General features: G+C 51.3%; 4 protein-coding genes across 7 annotated transcripts; 2 read left to right on the top strand and 2 right to left on the bottom strand.

The window, feature by feature from the left end:
• The first annotated feature begins 141 nt into the window (after positions 1 to 141).
• On the top strand, positions 142 to 7,341 carry Efemp2 (EGF containing fibulin extracellular matrix protein 2). The gene is given in 10 exon segments (NM_001244849.1): positions 142 to 542; positions 779 to 827; positions 1,445 to 1,651; positions 3,017 to 3,139; positions 3,381 to 3,497; positions 3,626 to 3,745; positions 5,519 to 5,638; positions 5,728 to 5,854; positions 6,048 to 6,243; positions 7,047 to 7,341. Coding segments are annotated over 10 exon segments (1,332 nt in total). The 5' UTR covers positions 142 to 431; the 3' UTR covers positions 7,209 to 7,341.
• A 609-nt stretch (positions 7,342 to 7,950) lies between these two features.
• Mus81 (MUS81 structure-specific endonuclease subunit) lies at positions 7,951 to 14,078 on the bottom strand. 4 transcript variants are annotated; one of them, XR_003483979.2, is made up of 16 exons: positions 13,672 to 14,078; positions 13,459 to 13,588; positions 12,553 to 12,638; positions 12,026 to 12,124; positions 11,837 to 11,908; positions 11,589 to 11,674; positions 10,962 to 11,102; positions 10,728 to 10,823; positions 10,507 to 10,628; positions 10,328 to 10,425; positions 9,518 to 9,634; positions 9,334 to 9,429; positions 9,039 to 9,167; positions 8,859 to 8,962; positions 8,502 to 8,637; positions 7,951 to 8,428 (listed from the first exon to the last, which is right to left on the bottom strand). XR_003483979.2 is itself a non-coding variant. In XM_027408599.2 (16 exons), exons 1-16 carry the CDS (start codon positions 13,804 to 13,806, stop codon positions 8,362 to 8,364), a joined length of 1,659 nt encoding a protein of 552 aa, XP_027264400.1. In that variant the 5' UTR covers positions 13,807 to 14,067; the 3' UTR covers positions 7,951 to 8,361. The 4 variants fall into 4 exon arrangements, 3 of the variants coding, with proteins under 3 accessions (XP_027264400.1, XP_027264399.1, XP_027264401.1); XM_027408599.2 differs by having other exon boundaries at positions 8,502 to 8,585; positions 11,837 to 11,905; positions 13,672 to 14,067; XM_027408598.2 differs by having other exon boundaries at positions 8,502 to 8,585; positions 13,672 to 14,066.
• Positions 14,079 to 15,963: 1,885 nt separating this feature from the next.
• Positions 15,964 to 19,356, top strand: Cfl1 (cofilin 1). Its single transcript, XM_027408601.2, has 4 exons — positions 15,964 to 16,119; positions 17,946 to 18,253; positions 18,458 to 18,534; positions 18,698 to 19,356. The coding sequence occupies exons 1-4, from the start codon at positions 16,117 to 16,119 to the stop codon at positions 18,808 to 18,810; spliced, it is 501 nt and encodes a 166-aa protein (XP_027264402.1). The 5' UTR covers positions 15,964 to 16,116; the 3' UTR covers positions 18,811 to 19,356.
• A 1,394-nt stretch (positions 19,357 to 20,750) lies between these two features.
• Snx32 (sorting nexin 32) lies at positions 20,751 to 24,100 on the bottom strand. Its single transcript, XM_027408602.2, is given in 14 exon segments — positions 20,751 to 20,808; positions 20,810 to 20,926; positions 20,928 to 20,937; positions 21,014 to 21,172; positions 21,262 to 21,355; positions 22,048 to 22,087; positions 22,268 to 22,337; positions 22,421 to 22,484; positions 22,592 to 22,729; positions 23,049 to 23,171; positions 23,306 to 23,430; positions 23,493 to 23,583; positions 23,585 to 23,614; positions 24,005 to 24,100. Coding segments are annotated over 14 exon segments (1,215 nt in total).
• Between the last annotated feature and the right edge of the window lie 3,680 nt (positions 24,101 to 27,780).

The raw sequence follows: 27,780 nt of genomic DNA, 5'->3' as shown, positions 1-27,780 counted from the left end.
CGGAGGCGCCGGGGTGGGCCGCGGCGGGCGGGCGGGCGGGCGGGCGGGCGGGCGGGGGCGCTTCCTGGGGCCGCGCGTCCAGCGAGCTGCGCGGTCCGGTCCGTCCGTCCGCCCGCAGGCACTGCCGGAGTCAACGAGTGAGTGGCCGCCAGCGGAGGGAGGGCGCGGGCCGTGTCGCGGCCGGGTCCGCGCTACGCCAAGCCGAGAGGCCTGCGCTCCACGACTCGCGGGGCGGGGGCGGGGCGGTCCGGGATTGCGGGCCTGCGAGCCCCAGGCCTGCGAAAGGACTCGGCCCCCAACTCTGGAAGGCTCCGGTGCTCCCAGCACAGTTCTGAGACAGCCGGGAATCCAGTGTCCCCTTCCTGATACAGGGAATGGGGGGTGTCGTGGCAGAGGCCCCTGACCCCTGCCCACTACCTCCCAGCCCCAGGATGCTCCCTTTTGCCTCCTGCCTTCCCGGGTCTTTACTGCTCTGGGCGCTCCTGCTGTTGCTCTTGGGAGCAGCGTCTCCACAGGATTCGGAAGAGCCGGACAGCTACACGGTGGGGACCAGCTTGGGATGGGATGGGATGGGATGGGATGGGATGGGATGGGATGGGATGGGAAGGACCAGGATCTTGGGGTGCCTGGGGAAGACTCTCCTCTGCTTGGTTGGTGGAAGACTGGGAGTCATTGTGTGAATTGACCCGAGCATAACTGAGCTCAGGCCCTGGCCTTGTTCTGGCTAGTTGGAGGAGACTTCCAGAGTGGTCACTGGCCACTTGGGGTCCCCTTCCAGGAATGTACAGATGGCTATGAGTGGGACGCAGACAGCCAGCACTGCCGGGGTGAGTATGCCTGGGATACTAGCCATTTTCAGGAACTGGGAAGGCAACTATTGTTTCCCAGGGATAACCTGGCTCCTAGACCAGCTGCAGGAACCTAATGGCCTTTTCACTGTCCAGCTTGGCTGAGCCAAAGCCAGCCACTCAATTAGGAGTCCTACCCCTTCAAGAAGTGCAATGAACTCTGCCTCTATTTGCAGTAGACAGGAGAGCACCTGGTGACTGCCCAGAGAAACGGAGATCTGCACACCTTCCGCCAACTGCCCTCTACTCTCCTAGCCCAGCTCTTTATCCCAGTGCAACCTGGGAGAGCAGTACACACTCTGTGGGTTTGGAGGCCTGCAAATTACTCTGGGGCAGAGGTAGAGGCAGGGTTTTGAGGAGGAATGGAAACTCACTTGGAGGCAGGAGAATAGGGACAACGGCGAAAATAGGTGGCCCTATCCCCAGTCCTGCAAATCACTGGGAGGGGTTCTGGGTCATCAGCCTTAATTTGCTGAGCAGAGAGAAAACCTTGCTCTGTTGCTCAGCTTAGAGAAGGCCAAGCTGGGATTCTGCCTCCCACTACCTCCAGGGCCAGCCCAGGTGACTGGCTGTGCCCAGCAGGCCCCTTTCTGCAGATGTCAACGAGTGCCTGACCATCCCCGAGGCCTGCAAGGGCGAAATGAAATGCATCAACCACTATGGGGGCTATTTGTGTCTGCCTCGATCTGCGGCTGTCATTAATGATCTACATGGCGAAGGCCCTCCACCACCAGTGCCCCCTGCTCAACACCCCAATCCTTGCCCACCAGGCTATGAACCTGATGAACAGGAGAGCTGTGTGGGTAAGTGGGAGCCATGCTGGCTGGCACCAATGCTTCCAGACCTCTTACATGTCTTTTTAAAATTAATTTTGTATTTAGTGTATAAAGTAAAAAGAAAAGTAAAAACCAAAAGAAAACAAAGGGGGGCGCTGGAGAGATGGCTTAGAGGTAAAGAGCACTGGCTGCTCTTCCAGAGGACCTGGGTTCAATTCCCAGCAACCACATGGTGGCTCACAACTGTCTGTAATTCTAATTCAGGGGACCTGGTACCCATGGCAAAACACCAATGCACATAAAATAAAAAAGTAAATTTAAAAATAAATAAAAGAAGCAAAGTGAAAGTTTTTAAAATCATGGTATCATTCTCCTGACACACTTCATATTTGTTCTCTCTCATTGTCCCTCCCTAGCACCTTGTTCTTCGAGATAGGATTTCTCTGTGTAGCCCTGGCTGTCCTGGAACTCACTCTGTAGTCCAGGTTGGCCTAGAACTTAGAGATCTGCCTGCCTCTGACTCCCTAGTGCTGAGTGCTGGGACTAAAGGTGTGTGCCACCACTGCAGGACTGTGTACTTTGTTTTTTGAGACAGAGTCTCTGGGTTTGATCCCCAGCACACACTTGTAATCCCACCACCAGGGAGGTAGAGAAAAGAAGATTGGAAGTTAAAGGTTACCTCAGTTGCATAAGGAGTTTGAGGCCACCCTGAGCTACATGAGAGCCTATCTCAAAAGCAGTAACTAACATAAATAAAGTAATTTTCCACACTAAATACCGCAGACCTCATGTTCCTTCCTTGCTGAGAGAAGCCTCTGGCTCCTCAGAGAAACATCTGAACCCTCACCTGCAGCAGGCCTGGTGCATGGTCTGCTGGCCCAGGAAGTCCCCAGCAGCTCCCTCACTTCCTGTGCAGACATGCTAGAGCTCTGCTCCCAGCCTCTTGCCAGCTCTTTATCAGGTCTCGGCCTTGGAAACCGCTGGCTTTGGAGGAGGGAAGATCCTGGTCTAGAGTCAGCTGAGGGTGTGAATGGACAACGCCTCATTTATTTTTAAGCCAGTTCTAGCTGGCTTGGAACTCTATAGCTCTGGCTGGCTTGGAACTCAGAGGGATCCTCCTGCTTCTGCCTCCTGGGTGTTAGAATTAAAAGTGTGTGCCACCAGACCTGACAAGGCCTTGTTTTATATGCTCAGCTAATGGGTGCTTTTCCTGGTGGACTGTTTTCTTGTGCTGTTGGGAGGACCTATATCCTATCTTCATATTTTGGTGCCAGCTACCCATGTGCCCATGTGAATGAAGTCTGGTGTGAGCCACCTCCTTCCAAGTTGATGTGCTGACATGGTCAGTAACATGTGGGACTCTGGGTAAGGGCTGCATGGTGTCTCCCACAGATGTGGACGAGTGCGCCCAGGCTTTGCATGACTGTCGCCCTAGCCAAGACTGTCATAACCTGCCTGGTTCCTACCAATGCACCTGCCCTGATGGTTACCGAAAAGTTGGGCCCGAATGCGTGGGTGAGTTCAGAGAGTGGCTTTCCTAGTTCTTGCTTTGTGACTTTGGTCTGACCTTATCCTTATCCTAGTCCTCTGCTGCTGGTACCCTCCTGTCATTAGACACAGAAGACTATATGTCGGTGGCTCAACTCAGGTCCCTGAAAAAGACAGGAGTAAGCATGCGTGCTGAGGCCTTTGTCTCGGCCTGCTCAGGCCCCACCTGACTTGTGTCCTGCTTACCCCTCCCCTGCCTCCATTGCAGACATAGACGAGTGTCGCTACCGATATTGCCAGCATCGATGTGTGAACCTGCCAGGCTCTTTTCGCTGCCAGTGTGAGCCAGGATTCCAGCTGGGTCCTAACAACCGTTCTTGTGTGGGTGAGACTCTGGGGTCCTAGGTAGAGATGTATGGGATAGGGGCAGGATCTCCTCACTAAGCCCATGTAGAGTGGGACTCTGGGCAGTGCCTCTGCTTTCACCACTCCTGTTTTCTCTGGCATCCTCAGATGTGAATGAGTGTGACATGGGAGCCCCATGTGAGCAACGCTGCTTCAACTCCTATGGGACCTTCTTGTGTCGTTGTAACCAAGGCTATGAACTGCACCGGGATGGCTTCTCCTGCAGTGGTGAGAGTCCACTTGTGCTGCTGGATAGTGCATTGGTCCTCCCAGGACCAACTCTAGTCACACAGTCGTTTGTTTGAGGCTTCCATGTCTCATTCTCTGTATCCTGAGCTGGTCGCTGAGGGTGGGGATGCTATGGGAGGCCCTACTGAAGCTTGCTGGAGAGACAGGAAAGGATGTAGGTGCCAGTCTTCCTGGAAGTTGAGTTGACTTGCACTGGAATCCTGCACTAGGACAAGTCTCTCTTCTTTCTGGGCACATTTCTATTGTAAATAGGTTGTTTGGATATGGAGAGGGACCATGATAAAAGGCTTCATCAAGTCTCAGGCAGCAAAAGTGGGGAGCACCACTTGTTTATAACTTACATTCTCATTTAGTCTGGTCAATGGTGATTTGCTTTTGCAAACAGGACACTAATTCCTCCAGGTATGTTGGCAGAATTGTAAAAAAGCAAGCAAAAAGCCCAGAGAAAATGGTACCTTTCATCTTTCCACTTAGAGATGAAGTGACTTGTCAAAGTCCAGACAGAAAGGATGAGATGGGACCAGGGCTTGATCCCAGGCTTCTCGCCATGTTGCCCAGCGTGCCCCCCATTTATTTTATGCTATTCTGTGAAATACATCATTGGTGTTCAGCTGCCTGAAAGGAATGGATGCAAAGAGGCAGTGCACTGCATGTGGGGTGTACACTCAGCAGAAGTCTGGGGATTCTAAGTGTAGATCACAGGACTTGGAAAAACAGAAGTTAGGCCCTAGGACTCCTCTAGTCCAACCCGCTCATTCGACCAGCATGGAAATGGACCTTTCCTAAAATCAGTTAGTAGGACTTATGCCCAAGCCTCTAGATTCCTGGTGCCTTTTTGTTTGTTTTTCGAGACAGGGTTTCTCTGTACAACAGCTCTAGCTGTCCTGGAACTCACTCTATAGACCAGGCCGGCCTCAAACTCAGAGATCCACCTGCCTCTGCCTCCCAAATGCTGAACTAAAGGTGTGTGCCACTACTGCCCAGCCTCCTGGTGCCTTTTGATACAGAGTCTATGTAACCCTGGCTGTCCTGAAGCTCTCTATGTTGACCAGCCTAGCCTACAGAGTCTGCTGAGTAATGCTGGGATTAAAGGCACAGGCCGCCATGTTGGGCTGGTGTGTTAAGTATTCTTAATGTTCTGGGGAAGAGAGGGCCCCTCTAAGCTGGAAGGTCTGTTCTTGTTTTAAGACAGAATGTCAGTCTGTAGCTCTGGCTGGCCTGCTGTCTCTCATGTAGACCAGGCTGGCCTCAGACAGATTTGATTGCCTCTGCCTCCCAAGTGTTGTGATCAAACACCCATTTGTTTTTTGAGGCAGGGTCTTGTTATGTAGCCCTGGCTGGCCTTGAACTTGCTATATAATCCTGGCTGGACTCCCTGTGTGGACAAGCTGGCCTTGAACTTGGTATAATCCTCCTGCCTTTACCTCCCAAGTGCTGGTATTATAGACCTACAGCAACATGCCAAGCTTCTATTCTTTTTCTTTTCTTTTTTTCTCTTCCTTTCTGTGCTGGGATGGAACCTAGAGCCTCCAGCGTGTTAGGCAAGTACTCTACCTCTGAGTTGTATCCCCAGCCCCTCTAACCTCCTTTGACATGTCAGTCCCCCTTCTGAGCATTACTGGGTCTTCCTCATCCCTTCTCTCTTCCCACATCCAGCTTTATGGGGGGGGGGGGCTCTCTCAGTAAATGCCCATGGGACTCAGTGGTGAGGACTACCTTTGGCCCAGGGTCCTCATCCTCACCCTCCCTCAGATATCGATGAGTGCAGCTACTCCAGTTACCTCTGCCAGTATCGCTGTGTCAATGAGCCGGGCCGCTTCTCCTGTCACTGCCCACAAGGCTACCAGCTGCTGGCCACAAGGCTCTGCCAAGGTACAGGTGCTTCTGGTGGGTGGGCAGGGTTTTAGAGTCTGGTAGCTTACTGTCAGTCCCAGAGTCCAACCTCACCTTCCTTGGTACAGACATTGACGAGTGTGAAACAGGTGCACACCAGTGTTCTGAGGCCCAAACCTGTGTGAACTTCCATGGGGGCTACCGCTGTGTGGACACCAACCGTTGCGTGGAGCCCTATGTCCAAGTGTCGGACAAGTGAGTCAACCAGATGGCAGTTTCCTGTGGTAACTACAATTCCCAGAGGTCTGTGGGGGCTAACTGGTTTAATCGGGCTGGTGAGTACCCATGAAGTGTCATGGGAGTTATAGTCTTATATGCTTGGGTTCCTCTTTAGGAGGTGGGTATATGGGAAATGGGCCCTCATTGGGGTCCTTCTTGGGGTCTCTAGCCGCTGCTTCTGCCCTGTCTCGAACCCCCTGTGTCGAGAGCAACCTTCATCCATTGTGCACCGCTACATGAGCATCACCTCAGAGCGAAGTGTGCCTGCAGACGTGTTTCAGATCCAGGCAACCTCCGTCTACCCTGGCGCCTACAATGCCTTTCAGATCCGTGCTGGAAACACGCAGGGGGACTTCTACATTAGGGTAAGGTGCTTCTTGGCTCACACCCAGTTGGCTTGAATAATCTAAAACAGTATGCCTGAAGCCATTTAAGTGAGAGCTGCCTGCCTCTTCTCTCAAAGCCCTGTCCTAGGAAGCTGGGCTCATGTTTGAAGTCAGAGATTTCTACATTCCCAATACACGTGTCCCAGGCAATTCTAACCAGGCAGTTGGTTAATGGGGTTTGAGTCCCAGTATTGGTTTCTCTTATCTGGCTTTGATATCCTTATTCATAAAACAAGAAATATGGTTCCTGCAGGGCTGGAATTAGAGACTCCAGTTTCACAAGCAAGTGGAAGAAAGCATTTATGCTGGTGCAATGTTAAGAACCTGGAATCCATGGTCTTTATGCTGTCTTCAGCATTGAGGTGTTGAGCATGAGAACTTATTTCTCCTTTCAGATTGCTTTGGCACAGCTCCATGGCAGAACATGTGCTTATTATTCAGGCCCTTGGTTCCTTCCCCAGCACCAAAACAATGAGACAGACAGACAGACAGACAGACATACTTTGAAAAGGGGACGTGTGCCAGCCTGGGTCACCAAAGGCCTATCACTTCCACCACTTGAGTCATCATGTGGTCATGGTGGAGGGAAATCAAGGTGGATAGGGTCAGGGGAGAACCAGGGCAGGGACATGGATACTGGAGGGGAAGAGAAAAGTCAGAGCTGGTTAAGAATGTGAGCAGCAGCCAGGTCACTCTTTCCCAGGTTCACAGCCATAGGGCAGGGGGGTGATGCTGGAGTAGGGTCCTGGCTCATAGGCTAACACAATCTCTATGTTCTGCAGCAAATCAACAATGTCAGTGCCATGCTGGTCCTTGCCAGGCCAGTGACAGGACCCCGGGAGTATGTGCTGGACCTGGAGATGGTCACCATGAACTCTCTTATGAGCTATCGGGCCAGCTCTGTACTGAGACTCACCGTCTTTGTGGGAGCCTACACCTTCTGAAGGAGACCCTCAGGGAAGGGCTGGGTGGGGCCCCCCTCTTTCTCCCTCTCATAGCTTAAGGAGCCTGGGGTTGAGGAGTGACTGTTCTGCTTAAAGAGACAATGATGTGAAGGACAATAAAGGGAGAAAGGAGTCCTAGTGGCTGAGGTGGGTGAGTGACCTCAGCCTGGGAAGGGGCTGGGTTTGTGAGAGAAGCAGGCAGATTTCACCCAAAGGGTCCTGTCTGCATTTGGGCTGAGAAGGTTCCAGAGATAAGAGTCATCCTTCAGAATCAGCCTTAGCAGGGAGTTCTAAGGAGTGTACACTTCAGGCCGTAACTCAGAGCTTGGCTGATGACAGGCCCCAGAAACCATGTTCAAGTCAGTGCCAGGTCTGGGACTCCACTCCAAACTATGCATTTGGACAAGCCCTACTGTTTTCCAATCGCCAAAATGAGGTGACTGGACTGAGAACATTTTTCTATCCCAAGTTGTGGTGCCTCTGTCAAAGAAATTTTCTTGATCAGGGGCCACTTAGTTACACTCAAAGATACAGTGATCCATTGACTCCATCTCCTTAACCAGGAATGCCCAACCCCTAAGGAGCATTATCTATCTATCTATCTATCTATCTATCTATCTATCTATCTATCTATCATCTATCTATCTATGTGTAGGGTCTGGCCTAACACAAGTTAAGTGCTTATTATAACTACACAATGTTTAGCCAGGAGCGTGCCTTAAAAAGAACCATATGGGCCAGGTATAGTGGTCCACACCTTTAATTCCAGGACTTGGAAGGTGGACTTAGGAAGATTGGGAATTCCAGGAGAGCCTGGGGACATAGCATGTTCTAGGCCAAGCTGGGTTTTAGGAGGGGATGGGAGTGGGAGGAAACACTGTCCAAGGCTGCAGATCATTGCTGTATGGAAGAGGAATTGCCTAGCATGCATGAGGCTGTGGGTTTCACTGCCAATATTACAAAACAAAACCACTGGCTTACAAGGTGTAGTCTCCCAGTACCTACATATTTCATAAGGACCTTGGCACTGCTTCCTTAACTCCTAAGACCACAAACATTTAGCTTGTATTATAGCCCAAAGGATCCCAGTTCAAAGGCTGGCTAGCCTTGGCAGAGGTGAAGATGGGTACTTGGGTGTGTCTCCAGGTATAGGTCAGGTCAGTGGACTGTGGCTGCAGTAGAGCTGGTACAGGGTCCTGCTCAGAGCAGGTCCCAGATTTCTGTAAGAAGACAAATCAGAAGGTTGGCCTGGTGCCTTAGGCCACCCAGTCTCCTCTCCAGATTGTGTCTTACCTCTGTAGACGCCCACACTTGATAGAGCTCAGCAGCATCTCCTGCTCTTTAGGGGTGGCACAGGCATCATAGGCAGCCAGGAGACTGGAGGGAGGGGGCATACAATGGCTGCTTATCTGGGCCAGCATCATGAGAGCTAAAGCAGGAGGGGTTCAGTCTAGAGTGAAGGAGTCTAGACACTGTACATTCCCTGATCCTGGATAGAGGCCCTCCTCCATCCTGCTTGCCCTCCCTTCCTGGCAAACACTGGGACAGCCTTCCAAGGTTCCCACACAGCCATGCTCTCTCCAGGAGCACGGGTTAAGTGGAACTCGACACAGGAAAGGCAGAGGCACTAAGCAGCTGTCTGGGATGTACCTGGCAGGTGTGCTGTACCGATCCACCAGGGCTGCTGCCTTCTCCCCACTCAGTCCATGAACCTGCATCAGCTGCCGGGCGAATACTTCCCGTACAGACTGGGCCTGGGGTTGGGATGGGCCTGTATTAGAGGTGACCTGGGACCAGGCCACCTAAGCAGAGGCAAGGCCAGGGTGGTACCTTGTTCTTGACAGCTTCTGCATTGAAGTCACTGAAGGTGAGGAGTGAGCAGAGAGGGTTTGTAGAAGGCCTTGCTCCTGATTCAGCATCCCCTGGGGTTTTCCAGGGGCGGCTGCGTAGGGTATGGCCCTGACAGAAGAGGGGACTGAGGCTAGGGTAGGCTCTAAGGGTTAACCCCCAGCTATTCCTTTCCCAGGTCTCAGTGGGAAACCTGAGAAACTAGATCTCACCCACCCTTCCTTGGGCAGCAAACACCCAGGTGAGGGCCCAGTGCTGGTTGGAGGCATCTGCTCACCTGATATAGTCTTTCAAGGCCCTTTGTCAAAAGGGCCAGGTAGCCAGCTGACTCTTTAATATCCATGGTACGCTTCACAAAGAAACCATCAATGACCTGGAAAAGAGGACCCAAGGGAGGTGGCTCCTGGCTTAATCCATAAGACTACAAATCTGTCAGCCTGGTCCTGCCCTCTTCAGCTCACCTGGGTGTTTGTGATAGCCTGCAGCAATGTACTCTCAGGAAGGCTGAGGTGGTGGACAGACCCATGTTCCTCCACCAAGTATATCCGGTGCCCCAGGCCACAGCGCTTCAGGCGGAACTGGGAAGGCAGGCAGAAACGGTGGGTCAGGCCCAAATGCCTACATGTCTGCGCCAGCCATCATATCATATTGACATTGCAAGGAGATGGGTTTGGAGAGATGACTCAGCAATTAAGAACACTGACTGCTCTTCTGGAGGACCTGGGTTCAATTCCCAGCAACCACATGGCAGCTCACAACGGTTTGTAACTCTAAGATCTGACACCCTAACACACACATACATGCTGACAAAACACGCACAATCACACACACACACACACACACACACACACACACACACACACACACACGATATTGCAAGGAGACCCTGCCTTGCCTGTCATTGAGGAGCCTCCACAGAGCCTCTTGCTATGACTCTGTAGGAAATCCCTGAACTTCTGGACATTACACATTCTCCAAGCTTCCCTTGGCCAGTTACTGGCCTCTGTGACCCTAGGGTGAGCCCCACTGCTGAGACTTGGGCATAGCTTCTGCATTTCTAATACTCTTGTTTATCTGAGATCTCTAGGGTTAGGTACCCAAGGGGCCTTTACGTCTCTCAGGCCAGCCTAGATAGCCTTGGGTTCCAACTTGTGCACCTACATGGCTTATAAGGGGCTCAAAGTGGGTGTGGCTGGAGGCCTCAGATGCCTGTTTTGAGACCGCCCAGCAACACTGTCTAACTGGAGTAAGGAGTGCTCAGACTATGACACCTTCTGCTCCCGAAATCGGCCGTCAATGATGCTGCTGCACAGGTCATCTAGCCGCTTGCGTTCCACAATGTGGTCCAAGACTAACTCCCCAGGTGTTGCTGTCAAGAAGTAAAAAAGTCTTTACTGTCTTCCCCTGACCCACCCAGGCCAGCCTCCCATGCCTGCCCATGACCCTTTACCTGGGTCTCTGGGCCTGGTCTCCTGCACTACCCACACGAAGTCACCAACATGCAGCTTTCGTACTGTGTGAGGCACATGCAGCCGCTGTAACTCTCGGAGCATTTCTGGCCTGTGTCCCGACCTAATATATCAAGAAAGAAGGCCAAGGTCAGGGTAAGCCAGTACTCACCACCCTCCAGCATCTTCTAGTTGTTTTCAAGGCTGCCCCCACATCACTCACCCTCTGGTTTCTCCAGTGTCCACACACAACAGCACTCTGTACTCGCCAGGCCTCAGCTCCAGTGGTGGCTGCTGGACAACACCTTCACTGGTGCCACTGTGAAGGAGTGGGGGCTGTGCATAAGGCTAGAACTCTCAGTACCAGGGCAGGCCCCCAGAATTCACAGCAGCAACTGTGGTTCAACAGTTACAGGTCCCTGAGATATGGCTGCCCCTATTTCTCCTCCCTTCTTACGGTTCTGACAAGGTGGCTTCTGGGGCTGCTGACTCCTCTCCATGGGGCTCCTCTGGCCTAATGGCAATGTTCAGTGTGCTCAGGCCTTCTGACTTGGCCAGGTTTTGGGCCAGCTCTAGGCCCTCTGGTGTCAGTGCATACCTGGGAGGTGGAAGATACAATTTTACCTTCTTTATACCTGGCAAGCTCTGCTGCCCTAAGTTAGGTGAGCTTTACCCTCCTTGGTGTAAGTTAATGGCTCCCCACCTCCTCTGTCTCCCTGTCCCTCAGGGCCTCCCTAACGCTGTCTCAGCTTTGCAATGCATGTCTCACAACTCCTTCTCCCTCTTTTTATGCAGCGCCATACTTTCCTCCCTAGAATATTCTGGCATCTCTAATCAGCCAAATTTTAAGACACACCAAATGTTTGTGCAGTTCTCTGCACCTAATAACCAACTTTTCCTCTTTCCTCTCAGTGGCTTGTACTTTCCAGGTCCTCCACCCTCAGGCTTTTAGTGGGAAGGCTGGCCTTCCCAACCTTGGCAGCACCAGGTCTGAGACTTGATGCATCATTATAGAGCCTAAGAATGTCCTAACTCCTGCATGTGCCCATCCCTGTCTCTTGTGCCCCTTGCAGCCTGCCCACACCTGGATGGCCGATGTGTTCTGAGGACTAGGTTTCTCTGGAGTAGACCTCGGAGGGCAGGCCAGGGTCTGGAACTTCCAGGAGCTATCTGTGAAAATGAAAGGAGACCCTCAGAGAGGCCCCAGTACTCCCTAAACTTCCTGTGCTCCTAGCCATATGCCATTATTGGATCAGGTTTCATAGCAAGGCTGCCTGCCATGAAGGAAGACTACAGTGGGCTCTACCAGCCTGCTCACAGCTGGATGCTCACCCGGGGGGCCTTCTGGGCACATTTCTGCAGCAGCTCCTCCTTGGTTAGGAAGCTGTGGCCATCAGGGTTCTTCTGAAAGCATGGTAGAAATGAGGGTAGGTTCAAGGCCAGAGCGGCTGGTACGAACACTGCCCAGGTCCTTCTGTGAGTCTTCCTCACCCCACACAACTCATATTTGGCGACACTTACCAGGTGCTCCCTGTAGAGTTGCAGCAGGACCTCACGGGCACCTGAGTTCTGTGCTGGCCAATAGCCACCAGCACTTCCTGCTTGAGGCTGGGTGGGAACCTGAGAGAGACAGCAGGGCTCTGAATTCAAATGCCTGTCAGTGTCAGCTGAGGTTTCAGTAGGCTACATAGGCCCGGAGAGGGAGGTGCTGTAAACCCCTGTAAATATGGAACATGATGACAGCCAGAGAAGGAGCAAAGACTGGGGGTATGTGCCAGGCCAGCTGCAGCTACCACTACAGCAGAACAAGAGCACTGTAGCAGTCCTGCAACTTTCTCGATTGGGTCTCTTAGCACCGTCCTTTGGAGCTCCATCTGCTCCTGGCTCATAACCCTACTCCTACTTAGGAATTAAGATAGTGCCTCTTAAAGAGGGGAAGAGACTATCCTAGGCCAGTCTATGTCAGTAACAGCTGGACATGGGCCTCAAACCAACAAGTCCAACTCTCAACCCTCCCATTTAGCTTCCTATTCTTTCCTAATCCTCACCGGCAGGGAAGAGCCCTGGACTTGAGCAGGTGGCTCTTCATCTGCTTGATTCTTCTCTCCAGATGGTAGGTTGGGGTCATGGTCACCTGTAAAGGAAGAAAGTCAGTCCTGCACCCAATTTGGAGTTTGCCAGAAGGAGTTTGGATACTTCTGCTCACTTTGTGAATTCCGCTGTCATATTTATTTATTTGGTTTTTCGAGACAGGGTTTCTCTGTGTAGCTTTGGAGCCTATCCTGGCACTCGCTCTGTAGACCAGGCTGGTCTTGAACTCACAGAGATCTGCTTGCCTCTGCCTCCCGAGTGCTGAGATTAAAGGCGTGTGCCACCACTGCCCGGCTCCGCTGTCATATTTAAAAAACATTTTTTGTTTGATTGTATGGGTGTTTTGCCTGTGTGTATATTTGTGCATCACTTGCACGTAATGCCAGAAGAGGCCAGAGGTTGGGGCTGGATCCCCTGGAACTGGGGTTTGGTTTTGAGACAGGGTCTCATTGTGTGACGCTTTGGCTGTTTTCAAACTCAAAAAGATCCTCATGACTCTGCCTCCTCTGAGTGTTGGGATTACAAACTACATCATCATGCCCAACTCCTTGTCATTTTTGAGACAGTCTCAAGTAGTCCAAGCTACCCTTGAATTCCCTATGTAATTGAGACTGACCTTAAACTTCTAGTCCTCTTTCCCCCACCTCCTAATGCTGGGGTTACAGACTTGTTTCACAACGCCACCCACCCAGTCTCAGTCGTCTAGCTTGGTACGTAGGAACTACGAGGCTTTCAGACAATCACTAGCCCTGGGTCCAACAGCAACCACATTGATAGTAGGTAATTTGAAGCCAAGATATCCAAGGCAGACACAGCCTGCACTCAGGAAATTTAGGGGATCACCAACTCCCTGAGGCTCTCACCGCCTGATGCTAGATGCTGCTTCAGTCGCTCGTCCAGCATCCGGCAGAGCCTGTCTCCGAAGTGCTGAAGGATCTTGGCTTCCTTCCCGCTGCGCAGAGGTAGCGGGTACCGTCGGAGGGAGCGCAGTGCCTGGCGAGCATACGAAAGGAACTCATCAAGCTAGGCTACATGGATCATCTGGTTCCGCTCCAGAAGACCCAGCTGGGACTCACCTTTTGAAAAACAAAGCGCGTGTGGCGCCCTCTGCTGGCTGCCTCGTCCCGCCACTCGGTCAGCCAACGAACGAAGAGCGGGTTGGGGCAAACCGGCAGTGGGCGCTTCCGGCCCAAGCGGATCCGTGCCGCCATAAGATCTAGACTGGCTCTTTTGGAGCCCTTCAGAAACCCTGAGATTGGGACCCCGACAGTTCAGCAGCTGGTATAGGAACACCTGACTGAGGGTAAGACCTCTGCACTCTAGCAGGGGACTGACTAGCTCACCGAGTGTCCTCCCCTCCCGCCTCTATGTGACACAGTAAGAGGCGAGGGAAAGTTAGGTCTGTACCACCCTTCCCCTAGAACCTCCCCCATTGCCCGGCAGCACCTGCCCTTTGCACAGGCCCCACCCAGGCTACGGGGCTTTGGCCCGCCCCTTCCTCTCACCCCAAAATTCCAGAGAGGGCAGGATCGTTTTGTGCTGACCATTGAAAGGCCGGACAGCGCCCCCTGTGACCGGGAGGGCTGGCTGGGGAGACGCACAGGAGCCTGATCTCGGCTTGCCTCAAGGTCTCCTAAGGCTATTTCAGGCTGTTGTAGAAGAGACTGGAAAAAGAGGGCTCGAGAAAAGGGAGGGGGGGGCAGGACGGACACAAGTGCAAGACAGACGTCTATGAAGGGGTGCAAGGGAAGAAATAAAGGTAAAGCAGAAGTGGCAGAAAGATCTCGAAATGTGAGGGGGCAAAGTCGGGGATGTACACCGAAGGCTCAGGCTACGTGAACGGCGAGGGGGTGTGTGGTGTGAGGTGTGAGGTGCGTCCTGGCAGATGGGGAGGTTGGATCCTGAAGAGACTGGCAGACGCGTCGCTTTTGCGGCTCACTGAAAGTGCAGGAGCCTCAGGGAGGCTGAAGGTGGGCACTTTGCTTGGGGGGGGGTCGGGGGTGGGCGGATAGCTCAGGTTGATAATCAATAAAGCACAGGAGGGGGTCTCTTCAGGGATTGGAACAGCCCACGATCTCCAGCTGTCATGCCGGAAGTCGTTGTCCACCTCACTGGCCGACCCTCTTTTCAATCTAGCCTTCCGCACCCTCCTCCTTCCTCGGGCAGCCTTATAAGGAGCCAGAAGCTGGCGCTCGGGCTGGGCACGCCCCCTGGAGTCTCATTCCCTAATAAGGACATCTAGGGCATCTCGTGGCCGGGGGCGGAAGGAGCGCGTCTCCAGGGTAACTGTAGCCCCTCCCCACGTTGCTCTGGGAAACCGCGAGGCTCGAAAAAGGTGGAGCTAGTCTTTTCTTTAAGAGGGGCACGGGGTGGGGGTGGGGGGGTGTCAGGCTTCGCCTGCACCGGGAGCTCCGCCGCTCAAACCATGAGTGCAGCCGGCTTGACTCTGACTACAACCCCCGGCATGCTCTGCGAGTTGCCTCACTCTCGACGGGGTTGTTCTTCATACACACCCTTTATTCGGCTTATGGGGCGGGTCAAGGGCCCCAGTTTCCTTCGCCTGTAACTTGCTTGCGACTTTGCCCTCTTTTCCTGCCGATTGTGAAGCTATGATCATTGTTCGAGGTCAAAGAAATGTTCGAGTCCCCACCCCAGTTTATTTTAAGCTCTTGCTCTCAGAGAGATTGTCTGGTTCTTTTTGTTGTTGTTGTTGTTAAAATAACCATAAACCTATCAACTCGAGAGCTAAATTCAAGTAAATATTCCTTTTCTTATCGCCTGGTAAAGGAAATATATGTCTCTAATACATAACTCTTCACCCTTCCCACATGAATTATATTTGACCCAAGAAGTTGCCAAATGTCTTTAAACAAACCGAAGCTCTCAAACTTTCTATTGTAACGTTTTCCGTTTGTTAAAATCCTATTTTTTGTTGCAATTTCATACGACCTCTTGGGAGACAACAGTGACTTTCCACATGGAGGGACACTTCACGGAAGCTTGTCTACTGGCTTGGAGACACCGTTATAATTGCGATCCTCCTTTCTTTGGAAGCGGATCCCAAGCCAGTGATTCAGAAAATTAAAACATTGATCAATAGGAGCCATACATAACGGGAATCCACTTCACTTTGGGATTAAGAGAGACTCAGGACAGAATTATTTTCAGGTCATCTTATCAAGCCATGGGCCTCTTGCTCATCTAAGAGCGTTTCCTGATCCCTTGCACCAATGGGCTCACTCTCCGTGCAATAGCCCCGCCTCTCTGCCTCCACCTACTCCCCCGCGCCTCAGGCTCTGCAGAACCCAGGAGCAGCTTAGCTCCACATCGGTGCAAAATCTTTGGACTTCATTTCCCGTCGGCCCGCGCGGCGAGCGCCGGAAGCCCGCCCCGCCCCTCATTGTGCGGCTCCTACTAAACGGAAGGGGCCGGGAGAGGCCGCGTTCAGTCGGATCCCGGCAGCAGCTGCGGCGGCTCAGCTCTTCTGTCGCTCTCCCTGTCTCCCTTTCGCTTCCGGAAACATGGTGAGCACTAGGCCACTGTGCCCGAGGGAGGCGGTTTCGTGACCAGTCGCTAGCGCGCCGGGTGGGGTGGGGGCGGCAGAGAAGCGTTCTCAGTATCCCCTCCCCCAGCGCCCCGAGCGAGATTAAGGGTCTTGCATTGAAGGGCAGGCCGCGCGTGCGCGCCCGTGGGCGCTGGGAAGGGCCGATTTGGACGTCGCTAGCGCGCCCCCTGGCTCCTTTCCCCTCCCCCATTCCGCTTTTGCGCCCGCGCGGTCACTGGCCGTGGGGGAGGGGTCCAGTGTGCCGAGCCTAGGGCAACGCTCGCCGGTTCTCGATGGCGCGCGCTGGACCAGAGCACGCGGCATCCAAACCCTGCCCCGGGGCCGCTAGGGAAAAGCGCGCGCGAGGTGCCGGCGCGCGCCCCACCCAAGGGCTGTTCCTTTCCTCGCATCATCCTCCCTCTGCGGATGGGTTTGTCTCCACAGCAGGTGGCAGGGATGCCACCAGGGAGGGGCGGGGGCAACTTGGCTGGCGGGGGGGGGGGTACGAGCGCATCGGAGACCTGGTTGAGGCACTGGCTCCGGAGACTAGGACCTTGCACTGGTCGTGGTGTTGTGGGTCCTATACGGGCTTTAGCCCCCATTCTAGAAAGAGCGATAACACACTGCCTTTTCTGTTCACTGTACTTCAGGATATGGCTGGAACGGCACTGTGCACCAGCGCGTGCGCACATGCTTGGGCCCTGCCATCCCGGCCGCAGCTCTGGACGAGCTAGGCCTTTGGCTCTGCCGGATGGGGCCGAGGGTGGAGCCGCGTTTAGGGAAGTGACCCAGGCGGGTACCGCCCGGAAGCCACCCAACTCTTATGTTAAGCCCGAGGGCCTGGAAAACTGATGCTTGTGTGACTGGCCCGTGCTACCTCTCAAAGCTGACGGGGCTCACGGCTATTCCTAAAGGCGATTCTTAGGCTTTCAGACCTCGTACATCCCGCCGCCTCTGGGATACGACTGTCTCTTGGGAAGGCCCTGAGCCTAACCCAACCTCCTTTCCCCGCCTACTCCGGAAGAGGGCTAATCACGTGGCTAGCTTCCTCTGCAGTTCCATGGTTGGGGGGTTGGTTACAGATTTCTGTTTGGGTCGGCCCCCAGGGCCATGCAAAGTAAAAAATTTTTGACGATTTGAGGCACTACAGTTTGACGTATTTGTCAGTGATCTTTAGGACACCACTCTTAGGGAGTTGTCCGGCAGGGCCCTAATTAGGGGTTGTAATTTTTTTGTTTGGGAGATCTCAGCAGGTGAGAGTGTCGTTTATGCAATGAAGGCTCTGGCAAACTTAATGAACTGTTGAGCATCTGTTGGGTCTTTGCGAAGTTCTGGTCCCCTCTTGCCCGAAGATGAGTCTGGCCCAGGTGCTCAGTTTTCCTTCAAAGTCAGCATTTTAGTTTAGCGGCTGAGTGGTGTCAACCCAATCAGTAACTTTCAGATTCTTTGAATTTGGCGTTAAGTCAGCAAAGGCTTTTTGTTTTGTTTGTTTGTTTGTTTGTTTTTCTTTTTTTTAAGAGACAGACTTTCTCTGTCACCCTGACTGCCCAGGAACTCCGAGAAAGGCATGTTCTACCACTCCTGGCTATGTTTTCCTTTTAACAAGCGCTGTTTCTAACCTTTCATGGGGGTGTTGAGCTAGATAATTGGTACTCTCCCTTGTAGGGGTTTGACCCACCTAATCCTTAGATGATGGATTGTATTGGGGATCGTATGTCTGCAGGGACATTACTATTTTTGCGGGGCTCAGAGCTATACCTTTTGGTATCCTGACTGAGGTTTCCTGTTATTTGGTTTGCCCCTCAGGCCTCTGGTGTGGCTGTCTCTGATGGTGTCATCAAAGTGTTCAATGATATGAAGGTGCGCAAGTCTTCAACGCCAGAAGAAGTGAAGAAGCGCAAGAAGGCAGTGCTCTTCTGCCTGAGTGAGGACAAGAAGAACATCATCCTGGAGGAGGGCAAGGAGATCCTGGTGGGAGACGTGGGGCAGACTGTGGACGACCCCTACACCACTTTTGTCAAGATGCTGCCCGACAAGGACTGCCGCTATGCTCTCTACGACGCAACCTATGAGACCAAGGAGAGCAAGAAGGAGGACCTGGTGTTCATCTTCTGGTGAGCTCCTCATTGAAGCTCTCTGCCACATGTTCTCTTTCTCAGGAGAGCTTAACCGAAATCATCCTAGGTTTGGGGGTCAGGGTTGTAACAAAACTAATGAGGAACATGTCAGGGAGCCCATGTTGAGCATCCTAAACAAGTTTCTTTTCTGGAGACACCTATTTGGGGATAGCTGCCGCAGTTTCCTTGCTTTGTCTTCAGGGCCCCTGAGAGTGCACCCCTTAAGAGCAAAATGATCTATGCCAGCTCCAAGGATGCCATCAAGAAGAAGCTGACAGGTAAGGATGGGTCTCCTTTTCATGTGCCCTTCTGTGTGAGTCGAGACTGCCATGTGGGTTGATGACAATAATGGGTCCTCCATTCTCCTGATCAGATGGCTGCTTCCCAGACACAAAGCTCCCCATCCCAGTGCTCCCTGCTCACCATTCTCTTTCTCTGTAGGAATCAAGCACGAATTACAAGCAAACTGCTACGAGGAGGTCAAGGACCGCTGCACCCTGGCAGAAAAACTAGGTGGCAGCGCCGTCATCTCTCTGGAGGGCAAGCCTTTGTGAGCCGCCTCCAGCCCCCTGCCTGGAGCATCTAGCAGCCCCAGACCTGCTCATGGGTGTTGCAGGCTGCCCCTTTTCCTGCCAGACCGGAGGGGCTGGGGGGATCCCAGCAGGGGGAGGGTAATCCCTTCACCCCAGTTGCCAAATGTCCTCCCCACCCCCTGGACCGTCCTCTTCCCTCCACCCTGACGGTTCTGGCCATCCCAAACTGCTTCTGATCCTCTGATTCCTCTTGGGTTGAAGCGGACCAAGTCCCTTCCCAGGCACCCAGTTTGGGGGGAGCCTGCTTTTTTTTTTTTCTTTTTTTTTTTAACACCCCTACTCCTCATCCCCGCCCCATCCCATGCTGCCAACTTCTAACCACAATAGTGACTGTGCTTGTCTGTTTAGTTCTGTGTGTAAATGAAATGTGGAAATGACCCTCCCTGCGCCAGCTGGTTGCCCTCCCCTTTCCCTTGTTTTTGGCCACTCATGGAAGCAGGACCAGTAAGGGACCTTCAATTTAAAAAAACAAAACAAAACCAATAAAAAGGCTAATTAACAAGGTGGCTTTTTGGGTTTAGGATTTGGGGGGATGCTATGGTGGAAATATTGGTAAGGATCAGTAGTTTTCCTTTACTGCACCCCTAGCCCAGACCCCAGTGACTGAGCTTCCTTTTTTAGGTGGGGTATCACAGTTGGTGTGCCAAGGAGGTTGGGCCTAGAGTGTCGCACCTAAAACTCATTGCTATTGGACTAAGCCCCTTTCCACCTGTGGGTTAAATATAGTTCACTCAGGTGACCTATTTTCTCTGCTTTATAAGGTTCTGTTAGATCTCTGCTTTTCCTCTCCCTGAGGTGCTGGCTCACCCCAAGTTGAGCCTTTGGCCTCCTGTACTTGTGGCTGGAGTTCATTCAGGGTGGGTCAGCCAGGTGGAGCCCAGGACTTCAGACCCAGATGTCTGGGGCCCCACCTATTACCAGAATAAAGCTTTGAACATTTTGCTAGCATTTCTGTGGAGTCCAGCCTGTTCCCAGAGTACTGTAGAAGTTGTGCCCCAGGGCAGGTGAACTGGGGTGTAGGACCCCCAGTCAGGTTTCCTTTGCCACTAAGGTGGTTTCCTTAGCCTCACCCAAATAGGGATTTTTTATTTTATTTTTTTCCTTTGAGGTTTTATGCTACATGTTGCTTTGATTTCTCACAAAGACCCATTAAGTTTGGCCCATTCTGTTTTGTGTACGATTACAGGAAGAATACTGGATATTAGCTTTATTTTTCTGCAGTGCTAGGCATTGAGCCCAGGGTCTCATACATAGTAGGTGAGCATTCTACCCCTGAGCTATAGCAACCAGCAGATTGGGAATGTGTTCTTTCTAGAAGCTGAGAGTAATACAGACCCCAAAAGTATAAACCTATTTGATAAAGAGTGGTGGGGTTTCAGGACTGCCTCTTGAGCTCCCAGTGTTGTCTCCATCAATGTCTTGTTAAAGTAAAGGCAAGCAGATCCCCTGGCTATAAAACCAGGCTGTTTATTTGTGAAGAATAGGTGGGAATTCAAAAGCCAGAGGTGGGATGGTGGTGTGGAGACTTGACTGGAAACTGCTTACCTTTGACCCCATGCTGCTCCATCAGGCATGATCAACTGCCTTTGGGCCTGGGTTTGTTCAAGGAAAAATGGGTTCCTGAGTGGGGTTGTGGCTAGTGGCTCCTATGGTAGAGAAGGAGGGGGCATCTCTGGGAAGAGGGTAAAAGATAAGGATATTGTCATTAAGTTCCCAGAGTAGCATCTGGTTTCACTGAGGTTCTCCATTAAGGGCAGCAAGGGTGCTGGCCTGCAGAAGAAAAGCCCTTAGAGTTCTCTGAGGGCTGGTTCTATTACATTGTTCAGCCTCCAGCTCCTTCTTACCACCCAATGAAGAAAAGGAAAACATACCGCCCCCCAGGAGATAGCATTCCCTCCACCTTAAGCCTGGCTGTACACTGCTGCCTCGCCATCACCACGCCCCCCCCCCTTAATGGGGAAGAAGGTGGGAGCAGCATGAGAGCACATGGAGAAAGGGGCAGTGAGTGCTCACCTTGGCTTGTTTGAGCTCCAGCTCTGCCCACTCAAATGAGAAAGAGGAGACCCTGTTGGACCTGGTCCATGAGCTCTAGGGAGAAGGGTGAAAAGGAATAAGGACAGTCAGGATGGATGCTCTCTGGGACCATGCTGACTTCAGGGCTCACCCTGCTTGGCAAAATCAGAGAGGTGTTCAAAGCGCTGGCAGCACAGCTTCTGGTGGCTTTCTGCTGGCTGCACTTACCGGCTCCTTTTGCAAGCTTTGTCCAATGCCTTGTTAGCATTCTCACTGTCAGCCAGTGTCTGAAGCACCTGCACAGCAGGTCCTAAGGTCATCAGCACAAGACCGTTGCCTGGGATTTTGCTGCCTGCCTGTCTCTACATGGCCTCCCTCCCTGGAAGTACCTAGGGGCACCTCTCATCCTGGCTGCCTGGGAGTCTTGCATTGTAGTATCTCAGCATGCAGATAGCTTCAGGTGCTCATCAGAGATTACCCTGCCTTCCAGCTTCTGTGTCAGGAAGGTGAGACTGGGAAGGGGGCTTGAGAAATATCCTTCCACTATATACCCAGGAGAGACCTGCTTGGTAACTACTGGAGATGAGTTTCAGATGGCAGGTCAGGAAAGTGTGCATGTGTGCAAGCCTCGTGATCACATACTCATAAGCAAGTAGTAGGGTGGCCATGACCAGATCACAAAATAACCCAAAGGGCAAGCTAAGGCTTTATCTTTATCTTAGGTAGGTTCTGAAGTAGACTAATCCCCTGCAGGTCCTTGAGCACACATTTCAGAGATTGGCATACTCCACGACTACTTGGGAAGAGTGTGAATCATGTATCTTACAGGATGTTTGTTATGCTCAAGGAAGTCACCCAGAGCTGTGTGTACATCCCTGTGCCTTGCTATCCACTCCCAACACCCACCTACATCATACACTCGTTTAAAATGGCTCCATTCCTCTTTCTATTTTGAGACAGTTTTTTTGTTGTAGCCTTGGCTGTCCTAGAACTGTTAGCTCTGTTGACCAAGCTGGCCTGGAACTCACAGAGATGTCCCTGCCTTTGCCTCCCAAGTGCTAGGATTAAAGGCCCACACCACCTGGCTCCATTCCATTTCTTTGTAAAGTAGCCTAGAGTGGGAGCCTTCTACCCATCACAGAAGGCTCTCTACAGAATACCCTGAGAGCAGAAGGCAGTACTTACTCTCAGTCATTTAAAGAGCTCTGCCAGGTTCAGAAAGCTCCTGGAAGGTGGAAAGCAGGGATCTGGGGCAGCTCAACGCCTCTCTGCCCTCAAACGCTCCTTGGAATCTTTTCTTCCTTAACCCCATTAGAAGCTTCTGCACAAGCTATAGAGTGCACGCCCATCATGGGCATGGGCAGTATTGCAGGCACAGGGAGAGGATAGGGATGTGAGACCTTACCTCTTCAGCTGGCTGACTTCCCTGGTTCCAAGACTGCTCAGAGCAGCAGTACAGAGTTCATCTGCCAGGCCTGTTGGAGAACAATTCCAATCAGGGCCCCTAAATCTACATGTCAAGCTCCATCCATGGAGTGAGCCCCTCAACCCCTCATACACTTGCGGGAGTGCATAACTCGGTTGGCCCTCTGGCAGGTGCCTCAGATTCGGGTGTGGTGGTCCTCTTAAGGGATGGAAAAAGAACACTACTTATCCAGTCACCAGGAACATGGTGGCACAGGCACACCCATTGTGTCACCATTTCCTGGCAGCCCAGGGTAGGCCCAACCAGTGGCTTCCCCTGCCCCAGGCAGAAGGTCACCTTGAGCCCTGTTATGCCGGTGATGAGGACTTCATTTGCAGATTTGACAATGCTTCTCAGGAAACCTCCCAAGACCTCCTTTCTGTTCTTCTCTCAAACACTCAGCTAAGCACATGGGAGAGGTGGGATGCTAGCATAGGGCATTTGTACCTTCTCCCACATGGGGAGCAAACTGAGAGGAATTCTCAGGCCTGATTCCCCCACCCTGATGATCTCAGATCCCAGCATTCTCAAACAGCTCACATCCTGGCTGTATTCTTTGTTTTTTTGTTTTTTGTTTTGTTTTGTTTTTCGAGACAGGGTTTCTCTGTGGTTTTGGAGGCTGTCCTGGAACTCGCTCTTGTAGACCAGGCTGATCTCGAACTCACGGAGATCCACCTGCCTCTGCCCCCCAAGTGCTGGGATTAAAGGTGTGCGCCACCACTGCCTGGCTCTGGCTGAATTCTAAGAAGACAAAGAAGTGATCCTGATGCAAGACAGGATGGGCTGCCAGGTGCTGTAGGAAGACTTCATGCATTGCAACAGTCTTCTTAAAGATGGCCAAGTACTTCCTGTAGGAGCGTGAACAACCACACTAGGTTCCCCCTCTTACTCAGCAGACCTGGGGTCAGACTCTCTGGACATCTGTCATAGTCAGGGAACCCTGGAGCTCAGGGGAGGGCAGGGATGGGGTTTGGACACTCATGCTTCTAGCTCCTGCTTCATCTTGGCAAACTCTTCCTGGGTGGTGGAGCTGTTGTCCTCACCCAACTTCTGCAGCTTTGCCCTTGAAGCCTCAAAGTCTGGCCTGGGAGGGGTGGGGGAATCTGCTCAAAGGAGGGATGGATTGCCAAGGAGGCCAATCCCTGTGCCCTCAGCCCAGCCTAGCCCCTCCTCAAGATGAGGCCAGCATACTCCTCGTTTCCCACATAGGTGTCATGTAGCCAGATGAATTCTTTGTGCTGCCGAACCACTGAGAATTTCCAGATGAGCAAAGTGAGGGAGACCACTCTGGAAGCCCAGAGACCTGCATAAGATCTCATCTCCCGGGCTGGAGAGATGGCTCAGAGGTTAAGAGCACTGACTGCTCTTCTAGAGGTCCTGAGTTCAATTCCCAGCAACCACATGGTGGCTCACAACCATCCATTACGAGATCTAGTGCCCTCTTCTGGTGTGCAGATATATATGGAAGCAGAATGTTGTATACATAATAAATAAATAAAATCTTTAAAAAAAAAATCTCATCTCCCCCAAACCTGCCCTCACCAAACTGCTAAGCACCCACTCTTGGCATTCCCATCCTGTACCCCATTTGAAACCTGTGATTTCTTCAGGAAGGTGGGGTCTCAACCAAAGGCAATCCAAAAGGCAATCCACCTGCTGGCCAACAGTCCACTTTACCTTGGTTTGAACAGTGAACTTCACCTTGTCCCACTCACTCACTGCATCAGAAATCTCCACCTGTAAGGAGCTGTCTCCCTGCAGATCCAGCAGCATGGGGGAAGGCTGTGGGGTGAGAGGGCAAAGTGGCTAAGTGAAGCTGCTTTGTGCTCCTCTCCCTCTGGAGATCCTGCTCATAGCAGTACCATTTCCCTGGCTCCCATCCTCAGAGACAGGTAGAATGCCTTCATTGCTCTTTTGAAGGCCCTGAGTCCTCATTTCTGTCAGTATGAAAACTGCTTTATAGTACCTAATGCAAAATGCCTTTGTGCTGGGCAGTGGTGGTGCATGCCTTTAATCCCAGCACTGGAGAGGCAGAGGAGGTAGATCTCTGTGAGTTTGAAGCCAGCCTGGTTTCAGAACATCCAGGGCTACACAGAGAAACCCTCTGTCTCAAAAAACTAAACAACAAAAACACACACACACACACAAACCAACAACAACAACAACAAAAAACTTTCTAAGCCTGGCTTGGCGTCTCGTGCCTATAATCACAGTATTTGGGAAACTGAGATAGGAAGATTGCTGTAAGTTTAAGGCCAGCCTGCGGTTAAATATAATAATGAGTTTCAGTCAAGCATGCTACAGAGTAAAAGCCTGCTCCAAGCAAAACAAAACAACAGCCAGGAATGAAGTTACAGGTAAGAGGACCAAGCATTCAAGGCTAGCAGATATGTGATAGTTTTCACTTTGGTCACGTTCGTAGAGGTACTAGAGAATGCATAGCGGTAGTTCATAGAGTTTTAACTTTTGTTACCCATTGAACAACATATCATGCTCTTATCAGGGATTTGGATTTCTTTTTTTTTTTTTTTTTTTTTTTTTTTTGAGACAGGGTTTCTCTGTGTAGCTTTGGAGCCTATCCTGGAACTCGCTCTGTAGACCAGGCTGGCCTTGAACTCACAGGGATCCACCCACCTCTGCCTCCCAAGTGCTGGGATTAAAGGCATGCGCCACCAACGCCCGGCATGTATTATTATTACTATTACTATTACTACTATTATTATCTCTTGTGCAGGGTATACACTCATGACTCACGCTTGCAAAGCAAGGGTTCTACCACTGATCTAAACTCCAGCCCTAGTTATTTTATTTTGGTTACATATTTATTTTTGAAACAAGGTCTGTCTGTGTAGCCCACTGCCTGTTCTGAACTTTATGTAGACCAGGTTGCTTCAAACTCACAAGAGATCTGCCTGCCTCTGCCTCCCCAGTCCTGGGATTAAAGGCGTGTGCTACTATACCCAGCTCTACTTATTTTTATAAATCATTACAATACCTTGCTAAATTTATCATTAGTTTTTAGACACTTTTGGATTTATTTATTACTTATATTATTTATTTATTACTTATATAATCCTATAACTTAAATAAGTTTTACTCTTTCCTTTCCAGCCTTTGTTTCCTATTCCTGACTTACTAGTTCTCCACTACAGTGCATAAGCAGTAGGTGTGGTGATAAAGGAAACCCTTGGTTGTTTCTGATAGACAATGTTGTTTCAGCTGGGTGTGGCAAAGCACACCATCACTTAGGAGGTGTAGGCCGGAAGATCAAGAGTTCAAGCCCATAATAACCTCAAGAGACTAGACAGAGTTAAAGGTCAGATTTGACTATGTAGTGAGTTCAAGGCCAGCCTGACTCATTTAAAACACTGGCCCATAAAAAGAAAAGAGAGCTGGAGGTTGGTGAGATGGATCATCTGGTAATGTTACCTGCTGCCAGGCATGATTCTAGTGTGATCTCCAGGAACCATACGGTAGAAGGCAAGGACTGACTCCCTCAGATTTTCCCCTGACCTCCACATAGTTGTGGTGATTTGAGAGAAAATACTCTCAAAGGGTATAGCACTATGTACTAGGTGGTTTTGTGTGTCAACTTGACACAAATAAGAGACATCAGAGGAAGGAGCCTCAGATAAGGAAATGTCTCCTTGAGATCCAGCTGTCAGGCATTTTCTCATTTAGTGATCAGTGGGGGAGGACCCAGCCCATGGTGGGTGTTGCCATCCTGAGGTGCTGGTCCTGGGTTTTATAATAATGTGGACTGAGCAAGCCAGGAAAACAAGCCAGTAAAAAGTTCCCCTCCATGGCCTTTGTATCCTCTCCTGCCTCCAGGGTCTTGCTGTGTTTGAGTTCCTGCCCTGACTTCCTTCAGTGATGAACAGTGATGTTGAAGTGTCAGCCAGGTTAACCCTCTCCTCCCCAACTTGACTTTTGGTCATGGTGTTTCGTCACAGTAATAGTAACCCTAACTAAGACACACTATTAGGACCTATGGCCTTGTTGGAGTAGATGTGGCCTTGTTGCCTTCTTGGTGGAAGTGTTGAGGTAGGCTTTGAGGTCTCCTTTGCTCGTTACACCCAGTGTCTCAGACCGCTTCCTGCTGTGTCCGGTTGTCTGAACTCCTCCTCCACTCTCAGCTCCTTCCACTTCCTGTTGTCCTGTTGTCTGAACTCCTCCTCCACTCTCAGCTCCCTCTCCAGCACCCTGTCTGCCTCCATGTTGCCATGTCCCACCATGATAATAGACTAAACCTCCGAAATTATAAGCGAGCCACCCCAATTACATGTTTTCCTTTATAAGAGTAGCTGTGGTCATGGTGTCTCTTCACAGCAAGTTGGTACCAGGGACTGGGGTGATAGACCTGACCATGTTTTTGTTTGGAGGAATTTGGACTTTGGGAGTTTGGGCTAGAAAAGCAGTGGAATGCTTTAAGCACTGCTTAGCGGGTCATACTAGTAGGAGCATGGAAGTTAATGCTGAGAATGATTTGAACTGTGGAGGGTTGGGTCAAGAGGTTTCAGAGGAGAAGAATTTTAGGATGTTGCCTAGAGATTGTTCTTGCGATGTTTTGGTGAAGAAAGTGACTGCTTTTTGTCCTTGCCACAAGAGTCTGCCTGAGGCTAAAGTGAAGGGATTTGGATTAATTCCATTGGCAAAGGGAATCTCAAAACAACCTAGTCATGTGGTTAAATGTACAATTTTAGGAGAAAAGGAGCACCAGGGAGTGGGGTGGAGCTAAGTTCTGTGTTCAAGGAGATAAACAGATGAAGAAATGAAATAAAGGCAGTGTTGACCTCAGGGTAAGATCCCACTCAGCTACATTTCCAATTTGTGAAAAGGAATTAGAGATAAGCTCTAATAGTGCACACCTTTAATCCCAATATTCAGAAGGCAGAGGCAGGTGGATCTCTGAGTTTGAGGTCTACAGATCCAGTTTTCAGACAGCCAAGTGTAAGCAGTGAAGGACACCCTCAAAAGTAGAAAGTTGGTGAAGATATAATTGAATGAGGAGACCGTGTTGCAGACCCAGTAGGCAGTAGAAATTGGCAGTTTCTGTCATGTGGTTCTGGAGTTAAGGATAGAAGAAAGGGGCTATGGAATTTGTCTCTGAGTCTAAGGAAAGCCACTGAGACCAGGCATGTGTCAGGAGTGTCCCAGAATGGAGGCCTGGAGAGGCCATTGCATGAAGCTGTAAAGGAGAGGCCTGGATTGACTTGGAGACCCTAAGATGTTGGAGATGCCAGAGCCATGGGATACCTGCTGAGGAGAGCTGCTAACAGGGAGTAGAACCAGCCCGAGAGAGAGAAATGTGTTACAGTCAACAAAGCTGAAAGGCACTGGAGATCTGAAGAGCGTTTTGACATCAGACATGGAGATGCAGAGTTTGGAGCTTGCCCATCTGGTTTTATCCTGCTTTGGTCCAGTATTTCCTCACTGTGCTCCTCTGTCTGTTT

This window comes from Cricetulus griseus, chromosome 3 (genome assembly GCF_003668045.3).
Source record: "Cricetulus griseus strain 17A/GY chromosome 3, alternate assembly CriGri-PICRH-1.0, whole genome shotgun sequence".
NCBI classification, from domain to species: domain Eukaryota; kingdom Metazoa; phylum Chordata; class Mammalia; order Rodentia; family Cricetidae; genus Cricetulus; species Cricetulus griseus.
Note: the sequence above shows the minus strand (reverse complement) of the source record. Positions and strands in the feature narration are given on the sequence as shown.